The sequence below is a fragment of the Corythoichthys intestinalis genome, chromosome 4 (genome assembly GCF_030265065.1).
Source record: "Corythoichthys intestinalis isolate RoL2023-P3 chromosome 4, ASM3026506v1, whole genome shotgun sequence".
Taxonomy (NCBI): Eukaryota; Metazoa; Chordata; class Actinopteri; order Syngnathiformes; family Syngnathidae; genus Corythoichthys; species Corythoichthys intestinalis.
This window is the reverse complement of record NC_080398.1, coordinates 19,966,014-19,984,856: the sequence shown is the minus strand read 5'-3', so window position 1 is coordinate 19,984,856 and position 18,843 is coordinate 19,966,014. Positions and strand designations below refer to the sequence as shown.

General features: G+C 38.2%; 1 protein-coding gene across 2 annotated transcripts in view; it reads right to left on the bottom strand.

The window, feature by feature from the left end:
* The window catches only part of LOC130914406 (CUGBP Elav-like family member 3), a 68,160-nt gene that overhangs the window by 1,494 nt on the left and 47,823 nt on the right, over positions 1 to 18,843 (bottom strand). For both annotated transcript variants that reach the window (XM_057833566.1, XM_057833567.1), the window contains 10 exons: positions 18,546 to 18,594; positions 12,043 to 12,171; positions 11,865 to 11,944; positions 10,076 to 10,231; positions 9,609 to 9,753; positions 5,453 to 5,602; positions 4,680 to 4,742; positions 4,159 to 4,263; positions 3,930 to 4,073; positions 3,517 to 3,684 (listed from right to left, as the gene is read on the bottom strand). In XM_057833566.1, the coding sequence (XP_057689549.1) occupies positions 3,557 to 3,684; positions 3,930 to 4,073; positions 4,159 to 4,263; positions 4,680 to 4,742; positions 5,453 to 5,602; positions 9,609 to 9,753; positions 10,076 to 10,231; positions 11,865 to 11,944; positions 12,043 to 12,171; positions 18,546 to 18,594 (1,149 nt within the window). In that variant the 3' untranslated portion in view covers positions 3,517 to 3,556. The remainder of the gene's footprint in view (positions 1 to 3,516; positions 3,685 to 3,929; positions 4,074 to 4,158; positions 4,264 to 4,679; positions 4,743 to 5,452; positions 5,603 to 9,608; positions 9,754 to 10,075; positions 10,232 to 11,864; positions 11,945 to 12,042; positions 12,172 to 18,545; positions 18,595 to 18,843) is intronic.

Here is an 18,843-nt window from a genome sequence, read left to right as displayed (position 1 = left end):
TTGACACTTGGTGATACATGCTACATTGAGCTTTTGGATCGAAAAGAGGTAAGTATGCGATAATATCTCGTTAAAATCATGGCGTCTTTAATTTTGCTCTTGCGTGCTCTCTCCTCTACTTAGGGTTTTGCTGTTTATTTTTTCCTTCACCAGAAAATTGAGATTTTAAGCTTTTCAATGATGTATGCATGCGTGCATGAAATTTGACCAAATTGGGGGTCTCAGAGCGGAACTTCAAGTCACCTGAGCGTTTTTCGTCATATACTAGTACATATACACAAAATATTTATTTATATTTTTATGAATAAATAAAACTTTCAATTAATTAAAAGTATAACAAAAACAAAAGTTTCCTTTGGCCTTTGCCCCCAGTAACACTCTAAAATTGATATATAATAATTAAAATATTGTAGCATTAACAACAAAGAACTTGTAATATAAAATAATTTTTCCCTTTTTGGGAGTTTTTAATCATTACAGTTTCAAGCTTCAAGAGGAAATTATTAATTCATTCATTTAGAAAATATATATAATAGGCGACCTGTTGAGTGACATGTTCTCCCTGTGTCTGTTTGGATTTTCTCTAGGTGCTCTAGTTGCTTACCACATCCCAAAAAACATGACTGTTGGGTTCAATGAAGACTTAAGTCTAGATTTTCTGTGGGCATTTTTTAAATTTTTTAAAATATTGTTTGTGTGTTGTATGTGTGCGCTCACGTATTGTTGTGGCAGGCAAAAACTCCAACTGACATGCATCCTTCTGTAGCATTAGCATTGTAGAAATTCTGGGCGAACGCTGGGAAGAGATTGAGTATTGTTCTAGCGTCCCATTAGACGAAAATGTGAAGGGTGTGTTATTCAAAAGTGTTTCTACAAATAGCATCCCACTCCTTTATTTATAATACAGGCTACCGTTTGACAGCACCTCCCCACACTGGCTTGACAGTTGCTACACATTTTTTGCTGCCTTTTTTGTGATATTTAGGTCGAACTCAAACACATGCAGTTCTCTTCGGGTTGTATTTCTCCCAGAATTCCTATTTCTGTTCAATGCTCTCCTCCAGTTTGCTCGAGGGACTTGTTTTCCCAATCATCACAACTACAACACAATGGAACCTCCAAAAGTGTGATGAGTACAATATTATTACCCTAATGATTGCTAAAGTCATTTCTAACCTAGCTGTACATAAAAGTACAATACAAATTGTATGGAATTGTTTGAAAAGAGGATAAAAAATAATTAATGGAAATACTTGTAATTAAAAGTAAAAACGAAAAAAACAGTACAGTTCGGAACAATTGTACTGGATTGAATTTAAAAAAAAAAAAAAAGATCAAGCCTCATTCTGTGGTTTCAACATTTCATTCAGTGTTTTTTACCACTAGAGGGAGCCTGCAACACTTTGAAAATAACTGCAGTGAACATGTTTTGAATTGAGAAAATGTGTTTTTTTTCTAATGTTTCACTTTGGAGGTTCCACAGTTTCTTCAAACACAAGCGATAGTGGGATACACAGAAGACTTTGTGAGTGGTTGACGCATTTGGGGAACAGCACCAGAAGGAAGAGCGGGGGGAAAAAAGTGTAATAAATCAATGAATCAACGAAGAAAATGTGCCGCATGTCAAAAATTTAGCATCAGAACTGCAGTCAATGTTTTCCATCAAAATAGACATATCTGCCTGACACCTGAATGGTTTGTGTTTCAGATCATCAGTTCAATATTCTACTAATGAATAAAATACACATATTTGTACATAATATTAATATAAATATGATATTGCATTTAAAACAAGAGCTAGAATATTTTTTACATGCATTAATTGGTATTTTATAGTATCCTACAACTGCAGTGAAGAAGTGTGATTTCTAAAGCATTATACTAGAATGAATATGAAGAATCTGTATAATTCACCACTAAAATAAGAAAATGCTTGAAAAAAATAAAGCATACAAGAAAAAAAAAAAAGATTGGAGATTTGAAATCAACATCTAAAAATGCTAAAGAATCATATTCATGTATGTCTGATTATTCGTTAATTTAGATATGCAATTACGTTGAAATACTGTGCTGCTCTACATGTCTACTGATGCCCTGGAGATGTGCTAAAAAGTACTGTGTTGACAGAGCCTATGACAGGAACAATAGCTCTTCCACTGACAGGCGTGTAAACACACTGGTAAGCGTTAACCATCTGTCCAAATAAATAATTGTGACAGAAAACATATAGTAACTTTCAAAAACAAAGTGACTTGAGAATAAAAAGCCTACAGTGGGTCCAATTCTAGATGTTTGTAAATGAAAAAAAATGTCCAATCATATTTATTGTGGGTACATTGACGTTTATGACTGTTATTGATTAGTATGTGCTCAGGTCAATAGTAATTAAATGCACAATGCACTGAACTCAAGTCTGTCATCACTACAGCAACAAAACATGCAGGTCAGAGCACGGCCGCTCGCTTGCAGTGTCTACACAAAGACCGCCAAACAACGCAGGCAATCAATCGCCATGGCAACCCAAACACAGGCCGACCAATCAACTTACAACAGCGTTAGAGGAAGGGGAGGGGATCGGGGCTTCATTGCTCGCTCGGCGACCATTGCCTTAGCGACGGGGCTCCTGGTGAATATTGATTGGATGGAAGAATCTGGGCTGAGTTGCCATGATGGGAAAAGATCAAATCAGCAGGAAGGAAAATGTGTAATGTTGTTGGAAATTAAAAGGATCGATTTTAAGTAATAGATATCCTGTTTTGATGACATTTTTCTAACAAAAGAATAGTCATTATTGCATACTGTACTCAAATGCAGATTTGCATTTTTTTTCAAAGAAAGATGACTATTTTGGAGAAATGGCACAAAACTCCAAGAACTGAAGAGGAAATGAAGACAGACAGACACAACATTGTGCAATGTTCACATGGCTAGTATGTAAATCCATTTGTATCGAGATGGGTGGCATTGAATGAATACAGTATATCTCAGTGCTATTGGAGACCACTTGTGACAACAGTACGAGGATTGTTAAAGTTCCTATACGGCCAATGTGAAAACAAGCTATTTTTAGACCAAATCTTATTGGTTTATCACTACCAATAGCAGCCAATGAGTTAAAAAAAAAAAAATTTGCATACATTTGCAGTCATTATAAAGGAAACCATAACTAGAATGTGGCCCGTGACAAAAATGAGTTTGACACCCATTCTACAGGAATGTGTATTTGAGTAAATGCATGTCCTTGTAAAGCAAATTAAATACGGTTCATGTACAAAAAAGGAATAGAATACACATTATATATATGTACGGTAATCTTTATACTGATTTAGTTACATAATATTTTTATTTGAGATGAGAATTTATTGTTATTAACCTACAAACCGATGAAAAAGAAAATTTGGGAAACGCTGTATAATCACTTAGCAACAGGCTTATGGTTTCTTCTTCTCATCAGTTTTACTTTGTTTGACTTAAGTTGTACCCCGCCCTTTGCGTGGCATGTCATTATCACCTCACCTTCATTTATGTATTCATCCATCTTCCTCTCTGCTGTCACTCAGTATGGACGGTTGGCATCCTTGGGCCTTTTGAGCTGCACTTTGAGTCTCTTCATGCCGATCTGGAAGCCGTTCATCGCCTGAATGGCGGCCTGAGCGCTAGCAGGGTTGTCGAAACTCACAAATCCTGAACGGGGGAGAGAAAAGGAAAAAGTTGTTTTGATAATCCTTGAATTAATCTCTTCCTTACTCAACCTCAAAACACTGCAAGACGCTGTAGATCAAAATAATTAATTGACGCTGTATTTCATCCTCTGTAAGCCACCCCCTTGTTTTTGTAATCACTTGTCCTTTCATGTGTCCGATACAGCTGCTGTCTGCTCTTCCGCCCCTCCCTTTGTCTCTATGCGTGTGTGTGAGAGCATGTCTCACCAAAACATTTGCTCTGGTTGGTGGCCCGGTCAACAAACACCTTAGCTGAGATGACATTGCCAAAGGGCAGGAACATCTGGAGCATCTCGGAATCACTAAACTCCTGAGGCAGGTGGTAGATGAAGATGTTGCAACCCTCAGGACCTGCCACATACACATACAGACACACAAGACAACTTTATAGGGGACGACTGGAGAAACAAGGCGTGGTCCTAAAAACACACATCACCTTCTCTTTGCTGCTGTTGCTGGGGCTGCTGGTGTTGCTGGGCAACCAGTGTTGGCTGCTGGGGGAACGGCTGGCCGACCAATCCGTAGGCGGCAGGATACGCTGCTATTGGGGCAGATAAACAGCAACGTTATCTGATTGGGTGACGCCAACAGGTGGCAACACGGGAATGTCCAATGGAGTGTGTTTATTTGAACCCGAAATGTGTCCTGCTGAAGGTGAAAACTATAAAATGTCTGTAAAAACAATGACCCAGACCACCGCTGTCCCCACGCTCCTTTGTACTTGATAAATTCTGTAAACACAGCGCATCTTCTATTGTTTTACTTTCCAGTTTGAAGAATACACAACAACATTCAACAGGTTTGCCTTCCTGTGCTGTTATTGTAGAACTTGGGGTCAAAACGGCGTAACAAAACAATGGATTTTCATTTAAATCAACTCATCTGAAAGACATTTATTTTAAGGCTAATATAGATGAATTCAAAATTTTCATTTCCTGTCATGTTCCATAAACCTACCTGTGTAATGCTGCATGCCAGCATAGGCCTGTTGTAGTGGGTCCAATGCTGCTGGAGTTTGAGCTACAAAATGAAGGGAAAGAAAAAGGAAATGATATTTAAAAAGAAAGGCGGTGTAAGGAAATCCCTTCACTCTGACTTATATTTGATTTCTGTTTTGTTGTTTGAAATGCAACGACCTGCTTCAACGGTTTTTTTAAAGAGTGTGGTGTGAAAGAGGACTTCAGAAAAAGTGCATCATCTTGAGAAAAAAAAATGTCAGCTATGTTCAAGAGAAAAAAACATCCGTTGTTTTAGTTTCTCCCAATAAAGAAGAGCCAGGCACGGACAAGCTTTATGAAATATGCTCCCTAATATCAGTTTGTTAACGAGGCCAGAGAGGAGTTATGGTGATGCATTAGTAGACCTATACATTGATTACACAAAAACTATTAAGATTTCAAAAGCATTTTGGAAAGTTTTGACTTGAAATGTCCCGTTTTGCGTTACTATGTTGAAATGGCAATACAAAAAAAAAAAAAAACATCAACAGAGGACTAGATAAGAAGTGTGCAACAATTACTTATTTACAGTGTTTTACATTTTGGAAAGATTTTAAATTTTTGATTTGAAATGTCATAAAGATCAATGTTTTAATGTCGAGACTAACAATAATGATATAACAATCCCCAAAATAGAACCATACACAAGTGTCACATCCTCTTCCATATCCCAACACTTTCAACCCCCCCCCCCTTTTTTTTTTTTTTTTTTAATTAGTTTCATTCACATACCTTGATATGTGTGAACGCCATTGGTGTATAATGTCTCTGTTCCTTGTTGTCCATTAGTTGGAGCCGGGACACTGCTATAACCGTTCACTCCTATAGGTGGAGGGAGAGCTGGCACAGGCGTAGCTGCGATAGTCGGAGGAGTGTTTGTCCCTGCAAACACCAGTTACACAAACACCAGTTGCAGGAAGTGTATCAGCAACAAATCTCAGTTGAACTCATCATTAACCCAAGTTATTTTTCTAAACAACATTTACAACAACAACAAAAAAAAATCTTCTAAATGCAATACATTTATTCCCAAATGCATATTCTTTACATTTCTTTCTATAGGCAGGTTTCCGAGGTACTTCCGCTTTATTCCCGCATTTCTGCTCGCGACTCATCACTCATCAAAATCCTTCAAAAAAGACAGTCTGGAAATACCACATCCATCTGCCATCATCACATCATGGGAGGACAGCATGAAGAAATGGCTAAGAGTCACCACAACCAAAATACAGTGGTACCTCTACATACAAAGTTAATTCGTTCCAGGACCTTGTTTGTAGGTCGAAATGGTCGTACGACGAGCAGGATTTTCCCATAGGAATACATTATAATTCCATTTATTCGTTCCACAGCCAAAAAACCTACACTAAATCCTTAATAAATACTGCTGGTACTATTACAAATGGCAATTACACATAGCAAAACATATTAATTATAAATAAAAATCGGAATAATATTATAATATTAATAATAATTCTTGTAATAATGTAACAAATCGGGTTCTAATGTGGTGGATGTTTTTTTTCCTGTATCTGAACGCACCACGTGACTAACATGACGAGAGAGGTGCGGTGCAGTTGAGTTTGCGTTCGCTTTCAATGTTTTCCTGAGTACACAGTCAATTGCGGTGGACAGCAGGCGTTTTATGTTGGATAAGTTCTGAAATAAATGACAAAAACCTGACAAAGCTGGCGATGTCTTTTTGAAACCTGTGTTGATTTCTGTCACAAGAAAGTCAGCCATGCGTTTGTCTGCGGTGCTGTCATGTCGTCGGATTTCGAGCGTGTCGTCGGATGTAGAAACAAATGGCGAGTCAAATTTTACGTCGGATGTCGAAAAAATCGTGTGTCGAAACGATTGTATGTCGAGATATCACTGTATTTGTATATTTTATTGATTTAATGGCATTGTATGTAAATGTAACTTAAAAGGTTCCGAGGCATCCAGTACCTACCTGCACAGCAACAAAGTTGAATGTGTCCTGATACATGAATACGGGAATTTTGTGTTCATGAAGGCAGATGTGGAACCAAGGCAGAGCCACCACAAAGCAATAACAGGTACAATTATGTTCAATTTCACAACAATTCTGTGTGTAGCGTCAAAGCTGAGACATCATTAGCTTTACTACTTATTCAACGATAAAGAAATGGAAAACAAACACTCATCTACTACAACCCATACACATGCCTTTTACATTTTACCCCTACATGCATAAATGCAAGTGTTACACGGCAAGGGAAGACAACTTGATGTGTCTTACAACAACTTACTGTACGCAGAATGACACATCAAGACTACGTGCATTCTACCTTAAGCTCGATTTCTGCTCCACCTTCGTTAATATTTTTCGAATAAGTTTATAAATTGCGATTTATTGACCTGTTTTGCAAATTAACTAATTCTTTTATATAAAACAAGAAATGCAATCATGTCGTCCAAAGGCATACTATGTATACTAAAGACATACTATTTACGTTTATATGTACGGTACATGTGTGATGAGCTCATAATACCATAACTGTAATCTAACCAGGTGAAAAATACCTTGTACTATATCCTTGTAACAACAAAATTAAAACTAGAAGAATTTTCACCAGAATAGCTCTGTTTGGGAAGACTTTGGTTGACTCATCATGTTTTTGTATTAGTGTATTGGAGTCAGTATTTTATTTATTTGATTGTTTTTCCTGAGACCCCCCCTTGTTTTTGTCATTTATCCTTGTATTCTTAAAATGTTTCTTTTATTTTACATTATTTAAACGATTTATCATATTCTTTATGATAAAAATGTTATCTTGGTTTCTCCATTTTTTTATTGTTGCATTATAGATTTAAGGTGCTTCAATTTACATTAACTGTATCTATTGAGTTATAATTCATTTATTTAAGAACTGAAAGTGCAAAAACTTGCAAAAACGCGATATATGATTGCACTCATATAATACCGTTTAATCCAGGCTAAGGGGGATTATCTGTGAATGATGAAGATTGCTTTATATAAAATGGATACAGGAAGCCATGTCTCAGCACACTTGCTGCTTTTATGAAGCAAACCAAAAGTTTATGTGTTCAAAAAACAGTAATCCCAAATCCTGCGATAGAACTATTGCACAGGCGCACATTGCGATGGCGATATTCAAACAATATGCTTTATTGTGCAGGCCCATTGCCAAGTTCCAGCCATATACTAGAACTAGTATATAGGTGCTTCCAGGAGTTCAAGCACAGTACAGAAAGTCTCGGAGTCTAATCTACGTCGAGCTGAATCTGTTTTTGGAGATTCTGTGGGTTCCTCTGGTTTGATTTTGCAGTTTTAACTTTGTGACCACACTGCTTACTTCAACAGCACTTCATGTTGTTCTGTCTAAACCGGAAGTTCGGAGCAGAAATGGTCAAAGATGGCACGGACCGTGTTTCGCTCAGGAAACTTGTCTATATCAATAAATGGCCTTAAGGATCAGTAGTGGTGGCCAACATAATTTGAATTATAATAGCAACTGGACTTGGGTTTCTTTAACCGATTGGATTGTCTGTAGTTATCGGCATACATGAATACATTTTAAATTATTGTGTTGTGTGTGCTATTATATTGTATTTTTCAATTGTATTCAAATGGATTCATTGTATTTTCATTCATTTCAACTGGTAAATATGATTTAAGAGTGTCAGAAGATAATAACATGGTCACGGAATGAACTGAACTAGTATCCCAAGGTCCCAAGTACTTTATTTAAACAAATTAATGTTTGTTCACAATGGTAAAAATGGCTGACAAAAATACAGTGGTACCTCTACATACGAATTTAATTCGTTCCAGGACCTTGTTTGTAAGTCGAAATGGTCGTATGTCGAGCAGGATTTTCCCATAGGAATACATTATAATTCCATTAATTCGTTTCAAAGCCTAAAAACATACACTAAATTCTTAATAAATACTGCTGGCACTGTTACAAATGGCAATTAAACATAGAAAAACAAATAAGTTATAAATAAATAAGTCAGAATAATATAATAAGAAGAAGAATAATTAATAATTATTCCTGTAAATAATGTAACGAATTGGATTCTAATATGGCGGACACTTTTTACTGTCCCTGAACGCACCGCGAAGCTGACGTCACGGTGAGATAGGTCGGTGCGGTAGAGATAATACTTTCGTTTTCTTGAGAGCAGTCAACTGCTTAAGACAATGGGCGTTTTGTGTTGGATAAGTTCTTAAATAAATGATAAAAACGTGACGAAGCTGGCGATTTCCTTGGCAATGTTACCACAATAATAATTGTCACCTTAACTTATAAATAGTGGCGAACGGTGGTCGGAAGAGGACCATGGAGCTGTATTGTTGAGCCAGTTCAGGGACGCGCACACCAAGCTCATATTTTTCTATAACTTGCATCTTCATTTCAAAGGTAAGCATCACTTTTTTCCTTGTTTCTCCAACTGTATCAACTTTTTTTGAAAACTGTGTTGATTTCTCACACAAGAAAATCCACCGTGCGTTCGTTTGCAGTGCTGTCATGTCGTCGTATTTCGAGCAACTCGTCGGATGTAGAAACAAATGGCGGCTCAAATTTTACGTCGGATGTCGAAAAGATCGTGTGTCGAAGTGATCGTATGTAGAGGTACCACTGTACTTATATTATACTACAATTTATACTTTTTAGGAATAACGTTAACTTGTTTTTAAAGGTACTTGGAAAACTGAGAACTGTATTCATTGAAGTGATACTTGGTGAAAAAAATTGGATTATTAACTGTGCTTGCTTATACTGGACATCCAAAGTTGCTTAATTCATGCCACTGCTGTATGGAAAAATAAAACTGATAACAACATGTCTTGACACACCAGTTGAACATTTGTGAAACATTTAACATGTGAGCCTACCTGAAGACGGCGTGATGGGCGTAATGGGCGTGGCGATGATTCCGTTGGCATTGAGCGCCGCCATCTGCTGCATCTGTACGGCGGCGACTGTCGCCACGGGGGACAAGTACGCCGACTGGGCGACCAGGGCCTGCTGTTGGACAAGCTGTAGCCGGGGGAAGGAAATGGGGCGAGGAAGAGCATGTAGAAGACAAAGAGACCGTTAAACGCTGATGGGAAGATGCGAGAGAGGAAGGGGAAAAATAAGAACAAGGGACAGGGAAGAGCGAGTGATAGAGGAGCAGATGAATAGAGATCTAATTACGAGACCATTATGCCCGGAGTCAGTGGGTTAATGGCTGTGTGTTGCAGGCAAGCTAAATGCCAGATGACGTATGTCCTGTTGTATGGGTAATAACGTTAGCCCCAATTAGACCGCTGATAGCCTCTTGAAACTTATTACATCCTTTCAAGAGTACAGCACTTGCCTGAGCGTTGACCGCCTGCGTGTAGGCGTTGTAGGCGGGGAAGTTGAGGGTCATTGGGCTGAAGATCCCCAGCTGGGAGGCCACTTGCTGCATCCTCCTGAGTCCCCGCTCCTTTTCGGTGTCAGCAAACTTTACCACCAGACTGGATGACGCCCCCTGACACGACACCGCGTCACAATGAGAGTCATACCACCTTTTTGTGATAACAAAATTAGCTCCGTTTGGAGGCATCTCTTAGTTGGGCAAACAAGTTACTACTACATAACATTGTGACAAGTGATTACCAACCAATTTCTCCAAGTGCTGTTAAAAATTCAGCCAAAATTGAATCATTGATGAAATTTAAGTTGGAAAGATTGATACTAGTTGATAACCGTTTTGACATGAAGCACTTTTCTCCAGCTTTAACTTTTTTTTATTTGTCCTCATTGTGTTATTATATTCAAGACTAGGAGTCTCAAACTTATCTTTTTAACTTATCAACAATGAAATGAACTGGACACAACAACTTAAGAGACATTGCTGACCTCAAAATTGTCCAAAATACTGTTTTGAGGCTCTTAACCCATTGCCTGCCATTGACAACTTTAGATGTCGAATTCATTTGAACTTTGAGACTGCAAATGCAATGTTTCAGTGCACCATCACTTGGGGTGTTACACTCAAATCTATATTTCTATAAGTGTAATTGTTAGCCCTCACAATAGCTCAAAAGGCATTTAAGAGGGAGAGCAGGAAAGACTAGAGTACAACAAGGCACAGCGAGTGTGACAAGTTGTTGCCATTGAGGCCATGGATATTCAATTCATTTCGACTGGGAAATCAAGCAGTGATCTTATAATCTTTTTTTTTTTTTTTTTTTTTAATTTTTTTTTATATAATAAAAGACTAAAAACAAATGTTTTTTAAATTCTATTTAATGCTTTTAATTAAAAACAAAATAGAAGAAATAATAAGATACTCTTTTTGTTTTTTTGATTTATTCATTTTGTTACTGTTTTTTTTTTTTTTTTAATCTATATACTGGTAATAGCCTCTTATTTATCATTTTTTGTGAAAAAAAATGGGTGGAATACTTTGATTTTTAATGTATATAAAAGTTTGTCTTTTTTTGATGTGTAAATATTCTCTGATTTCTGTAGTGCTCGATCTTTCATTGAGGATCGCTAAAAATGTATTTAAATTGAATTTTTGGAAGAAACTGGAAGCCTGTAGATATAATTTATTGTGCATTTGCAAAAAGATAATAAGTTATCAGTGGTAGTTTTCTGTTTGAAATTTTACAGTGGTTTCCAATTTACATTTTACTTTGTTTACGTGATGTGTATGCACTCGAAGCTAACAACAAGCTGCTCTAAACTAGCCATGGCAGCACAACGTCCCAAGATTTCTCACCATGATGTGTGCACATTCTTAGCAGATAACAAGCACTTCCAAGTAATAAAGACAGCCTGAAGCCCCACACCAAACAAATTGGTCTCCCCATCCCCAATTTTTTTTCTCTCCTGACACTTTTGCATGGACACAATAGTGTTTGAACAATAAACATTATACTCTGACAGTGACTTCCTGTTTTTTCCTCATCGAAATTGGGAGACATCTATTTTGCTTTGCTGAAGGAAATATGTACAGTAAATGCGCTATTGGGACAACTAGCTGGGCTAATCTTTTCATTCATTATATAGATTTCTCTTAGACAAACTCAGCTCAGTGTATAATAGACATAGACTTGCATTAATCCGCCATAGCCTCAAGCCTTTCTAATCATTTTTAACCACCTTAAACTCACAGGCATTGTGCGACTCCCATGCAGGCTATTGATTGCAGCCTGGGCTTCAGCATGTCCCTGAAATTTTACAAATGCACACCCTAAAGGAAGAAAAAAAACAATGAGTCAGTAACATAACAAGAGCTACATTAAATTCAGCGTGTAGTGCCAAAACGCATGAGTGTGCACGCTATGTTACCTTTGCTGGTGCCGTCAGGTCCTCTCAACACAGTGCACTCGTCTATGCTGCCAAAGGGCTCGAACAGCCTTCGAACATCCTCGTCGCTCTGTTGCTTCCCCAGCATGCCCACAAACAACTTCCTGTCCTCTGAGAAACAAACACGAGGGAAAATATTAAGTGATATTCCCTGTAGCCCTAACTTGAAAATCACACTTTATTACAGTAAAGGAAAAGACAACCCTTTTAATTAAAACACAGAATTTAAATTTTATGAACGGGGAAGGAAAATTATAAAAGGCCCTATTTCCAGGAAGTGACCATCGTAAGTTATGGCAGACATTTTACAATGTTAGTAATATTTTAGCCAATGACATTGGAGCATTCTCTCTCATGACATCATTCATACCCACTAATCACACGCACTTGTGCTCAAGTCTATTAATATTTATGTATGTGGGTATAACTGCCATTACAAAATGGTTGCGCTCATAAACAGTGTCATATTATTGTGTTTTACCATTATTTTGTCCTTTTTTCAGAGGTCTAAGGAATATTGCAAACATAAATACTTTGAGCAACTGTCTTTCATATGACAGTCATTTATACTAGCTGTTGACTTTTCCTTAAAGCACAGCCAGAGGTATTAAATGGGAAGATCTCGTTCCAGATGGATACCCAGACATGTTCCCATTTCCCCAAATCTAAAATTGTCTTCTTTTGAATATACATATTTTTTAAATAAAAATTTACTAGTGCACATTTGTGATTTTTGATCTAGTTTTATACTAATATGCAGAGGTTTTTGGCAGTGCTACAGCTAGTGCTTTACAACTATAAGAAAATGTTCATGACGATTCCAGGTATTAATGCCTCTATTAAGGAATAACTCTAAATCAGACATGTCCAAACTCCGGCCCGGGGGCCAAATGCGGCCCGTGATCAAATTTCATCCGGCCCCCGCCCCTGTCATAAAATCAGTAACGTCTGGCCCGCACACAGACTTAATAAATTGGTCAGCAGTTCTGCTGCTAGCCTATGAAGTAGCTTACACACTAAATGCTGCTCCTCATTTACCCACTAAAACGCAGCAGCACTCTAAGCAGCATTACCCCATGTGACCCTTTACTTCCAATTTTCTAAAATGGCGACAATCAACAACAACAACAAAAATGTTGACTGCGACGGCCGACGCTTCAAGGATTTAGGTGGAAATTGGATTATTTCTTCAATAAAATACACAACAACTATGTCTGCCTCATTTGCAAATAGACAGCCGCTGTTTTTAAAGCGTTTAGTGTGAGGTGATATTACCCAACAAGACACGCTGACATGTACGACAAGATTAAAGGGAAGATACGCAGCGAGAAATTGAAGCAACTTGAAGGTAGTTTAATTTGACAGCAGCAGTATTTCCCAAGAGCCTGAGAGTCGAAAGAACGCCACGTAGGCTAGTTGCGAGATTGTTGAAATTATTCATTTAAAAAAATCATAAAGCAAATGTGACACACAGTATGGCTTGCTAAAAATAAATTTGCTTAAATATATTGTTCTACGTAAAGAACGTCAGCCACAGTCGGCCCCCCACATTTTTACCACACCAAATCTGGCCCCCTTTGCAAAAAGTTTGGACACCCCTGCTCTAAATGAACTAATAAAATAATGAAACTCAATATTGAGTCATTATCAACTCAGCAAACAAAATAATTCTATACATTTTGTTAATTTTTTCGATGCAACTATTAAACAAGTTTGTGCTTAACCCTTTATAGGTAAAGTGATTTTGGGTGGGCAGAGGAAAAAAAAAAACATAACCCCATAAAGACCTGGTGTCAATAAACTTGTACATCAAATTTGAATCATGTAGACTAGGGATCCCTCACTAACGGGCTGGGGACCAGTACCGGTTCGTTGCACATTTGCTACCAGCCGCAGAGAAATAATAAATAATTTGTTAACGACCGCAATCTGGCCTGTGCCATTTGACATATCAATATGCCTGTCTACTCTATTGATGTACAGGTAGTCCCCGGGTTACGAACGAATTCTGTTCCAATGCCGGAGGCGACGTGACCCGAATTCCTCCGTAAATCGGAATTGACTCTTGAATACGCCATAAATCATAACTATCCAAAAACATGAATTATACGTCATTGTACTGCCCTTGCCAAGACGTTGGAGCTAAGTCCTAGCTAGACAGCGAGCTAAATTGTAACCTTTTCCCTCTCTGTCTCTCACTCACACGGCTGCACAACTTCTTCGTGGGAGCAAATACCGTGCGTTCTTCTTCATGTGTACAAGCACACTTATTCGCATGTGGTAGTGCTACCTGCGCCAAAATAAAAGCATGAATCACAGAACAAAAGTCAACACGATGACAAATACACATTTCACCAAAGGGCAGAACAGTCGTATTAATAAAATAAAGTAAGAAAATAAGATACTGTGAGGTATAATAAGGTACAAAAAGCTACAAAAAAAACAAAACAACTGGATATAAAATGGCAGACGAGATTCCAGCGTCGTAAAGTCGAAATTACGTAAGTCTGGTACGTCGTAACCCGGGGACTACCTTTAATGGTTAAACTGGATAGGACAAAGTCGCCATTGAAATCCAGTGGAGCTAGCATCTAGCATTTATTTTTCATATCTCTCGATAATGAAGTAGGCGCATCAGATTTTGTTCCCGGAAATAATAACCCCACATGATAGCGAAGATGACTGAAAAACAGACGTCTTTGGACAGCTTTTTGACAGGGAAAAGGCCACCTGCTGAGCCAGAAGAAGAGCCTACAACGGGATCCATTCTGCATAATATGTGGCTAAAAGCTAGCAAATGAGGCACAAAAGCGAATGCACTGAGTGCATCATACCTCATGACAAACCATATTCCTAAAGCCAAGAACCCTTTCACGATTGGAGAAGAACTCATTATGTCTGCCTCATATTTGCCGTCAAGTTTTAGGAGAGGCCGCTGTTAAAAAAGCTTGAATCAGCATTAAGTGAGTTACATTTTTCATGCACTTAATGTACGTTTTTAGCCCCGTCGTGTTATTTTATATTTACTGTAATTTTCTGCCACACATTGGTAGTCCAAAAAAAAAAGGCCCACATCACACCAAAAAAGTTCAAAAAAGGTTGGGGACCACTAATGTAGACAATACAAGTGTGACCTATATGACGCAAAATGTGATACCCCCATATGTGGACGGCAGGTCTCATTTATAATTGTATGATATATATATTTTTATTATTCACCATTATTGTATTTTTTACATTATGTTTATGTATGTTATAGACAGGGGTGCACATAATTTTTTTGCCCAGGTTCTCAGAGGAGGACCTGGAGATGTGACTTGGTCCTCATTGAGCTTGAGAGCCGACTCGCCTGATGCGATAAATTTATGACAAGCTTTACTTAGAGCCAATTAACTTTAATTAATTATATTAACAATTAATGTTTGATTAACATCAACTGGCACAACAAAATTGCCATTACTTTGAAGTGAAATGTAAAGAAATAAAAAGCACCAATTCAAAATAAAGAGCATTAGGCGGCTCCCACATTAACTCCAAGCCTTTTTAAAAGTGGGATGTCCTCCTCATAAGACCTCATTGAACGTGCATGTTTAGCTTTGTAAAATTCGAGCAAAAACACGTTTGTCAGTGCATGTCGCAGTTCATTACCTTTATTCCGCCCTATTCCGCCACTTGTCCATAGGGCGAGTGGGGTCCTGTTTGACATCGATAGTTTGCTTAATTGCCACATGCTCTCTGTTTTTTTCGTGCTTTTCAAAGTTTGGATGGCTGAAATTCTTTGACCCTACATAAAATGCGCTGCTCTTATCGGCGACATTGGGATTCTCACGGCACATTTTGTACCGCATTTCTGTGCGAGCATCATTTGCTTCTAGCCATGGTACCTCCTGTAGCCACTTTTCAGCAAAAGTCCTTTTTTTCGGTAGCTCCGGTGACGTCTCTGTCGTCTGTCTGTCTTTTGACGAGGGTGGGGGAACACGGAAGTAATTACTCAGTGTGGCCTGCCTCTTCGACATTTTGAGAAGTTATTTTCTCGTGTCCGCCGCAAATACAGTGGTCAGCCATCGGTACGCAAAAGCGTATGGAAGCCGTTGAGGGCCAGCGCGTTTGTCTACGTCCAGTACGCATGCGCGCATGTGGACCACTTATGTGCACCCCTGGTTATACAGTATATATTAATTGAGTGCCAAAAAATCAGTTATTAGATGCATCGCGATTCGACACATGACGATTCGATTACGATTCATACATTTTCAAAAACAATGATTTTCCCTAATAACTTTATGACGGCCGCTCGTAGCACAACAAAATTCAAGATACGTCTGCCGCCCAGACACCTTAAACGGACGCACGCACAACGTTATGACGGATGCTGCCGGTTACTGAGCGAGAGATTTACTCCTTTTCAAAAGACTGGAAAATAAATTTGTGTGTGAGACAGGCAAAGACACGGCGGTCGCGCTTCTGTGCGCAAGTTATTTTTGAGAGCGAGAGGGGAAGAGAGATAGTTCGTTGCTCCTTGTCTTTTAGTTGTCCAGCAGTAGTTTCAAGTCATGTCAATTGAAAAATGTCCCGTGTGTGTTCCTAAGACCTGTGTTTGCCTATAAGAGGTGAGTCCACAAAACCTCTTGTACTGTTTAGCCTTTATTGTTGTTGTTTTTTAGATGTCAACAGTTAGCGCCGAGCGCTAAGCTAATTAGGTAATTCGCTAACGTGTATTTCCATGTCCATTTGTGTGTTGTTTGTTGGTGTACAAAAGTTACTCCATTTGCAGAACGTGTAAAACCATGATTAAGTACGGCGGTAACACTACAGACATGCAAATGGAAATCTGTGAAAAGAAAGTATATTTGTTAAAAGAAGTCTTATTTCTAAAGACACTTTATTTCCAGATAATGTGGAATTCATTCCACCTGTGTAAATGTTATTGTATTGTTGAGAGAAATAAGTACTGCCTTTAAAATGGTTCATGTTTTTCGACTTTCTTGTAAAAATAAATAAATAAGTAAATTTTTAAAAAAAAGTTTTTTAGGGGCAGCTTTTCGTTGTATGGGCATGTTTCCATCGTTCCTGTTGAAACATTAGGATATTTTAAATAAATAATGGACATTAATTCGTTGGGCCACTTTATTAATTAGTAATGTACGATGCGTCGAAAATCATGATAACTGTGATCACCCCTAATATAAACGTATACTGTATATACAGTATATACTGCTCACAAAAATTAAAGGAACAGTTTGTTCATTTAATTTATGCGAGCAGTTTATAGAGTATATACTAGTATGTGTGTATATATGTGTATATATATACATATAGATAGATAGATAGATAGATAGATAGATAGATAGATAGATAGATAGATAGATAGATAGATAGATAGATAGATAGATAGATAGATAGATAGATATTATTGTGTTCTGTTTGTTTGTTTTTTTTTTTGTTTTTTTTTTAAATCATCGTATTGAACTCATTGCCTGCCATTGACAGTGATAGAATTCCAATCCCTTTTGACTGGGAGGGCTCGCAGCGATCATTCACTGTCAGCTTCTCCCAGTCAAAAAAACTGCACATTTAGAGCCGTCAATCACAGGCAATGAGTTCCTGGTGTGCCCTATAAAATAGTTAATGAACATGACCAGAACTTGGGTACACTCAGAATCTGTGTAACTCACCCCATGACATCTGAATTTTAGCCTGTTTTACTGCTACTTCTCTTCTCTACTCCCTGCTCAGAGAGGGGTTAAGTGGCAATGAATGAATGATGTTGCTGTGGAGGATTCTGCGTTGACCAACCAGGGTAGGACTTGAAGAGGACCACTTCCCAAGAGGCGCATCACATTAGCAAAAGGGCTCCCTTGCATTGAACTCATGCTGTTTAAACTGGATATAATTTAATTAGGTGCATAAGTTTACGTGATCAATGTGCCCACAATGTTGGCAACTGCTGCAGTCTTGTCATTATCATGGGAGGGGAATCCCACCATCTGTAATCGCTTCTTCAGGTTTTTTTTTTCTTTTTTTGCAATTTGGTTTTCTGGGAGTACTTCCTTGACCGGGCGGGGAGTAGCATGATAAGTGCTTTATCTTTGCAAAGCTCCTCTGTAAAAACCATTTGATTGGCTGTGTTGGGTCACAAGAGAGGAGTTTTAACGCAAGCAATTAAAGTGCGTGTATTTCGTCAGGGTTACAACAGATTTGGGAGTGAATTCTAATGCACACTATACTTTACGACGTTCCACACCAGATTCCCAATTTCCCTCCTGTGAATTTTTGTTATTTTTTTAGAAAGCTTCCTCTGTTGTCCACCAGGGAGCAGTATTCACTACAGTGGAACAAGGAGAGTATGTGTAGGCTGCCAAGCCCCCCTGATGACTACTCTCCATCTCTGTCTGATCCATTTTGACTCTTAGCCTTCTCTCTGTCATTCTCTGTTAAATGTGTATGTGTGTGCACTTGTGCGCGCGTGTCTGTGTGTGTCTCACCGCCTCTGCCTTCACTGTCTGCTGGTTTCACTTGGATTGGCCGATTCATCTGTGAGGAAAAAACAAGAGGAAACATTAGCACAAGGGGCTTTGTATACTGTATTTAAATGTAAAGTTTAATTTTGTGCTTTGATATTCCTATTAACTGGTTGGTTGGGATTGACGGCATTAGATGTCCAATCCATTTAATTTGGAGAGTTTGGTGAATAGTTTAATGCCAGTAGTCCCAGTTTATTTGAATTTGACATCCTTCGTATTCACTTGCAGACAATGAGTACATAGGAAGCCAGTAGAAAAA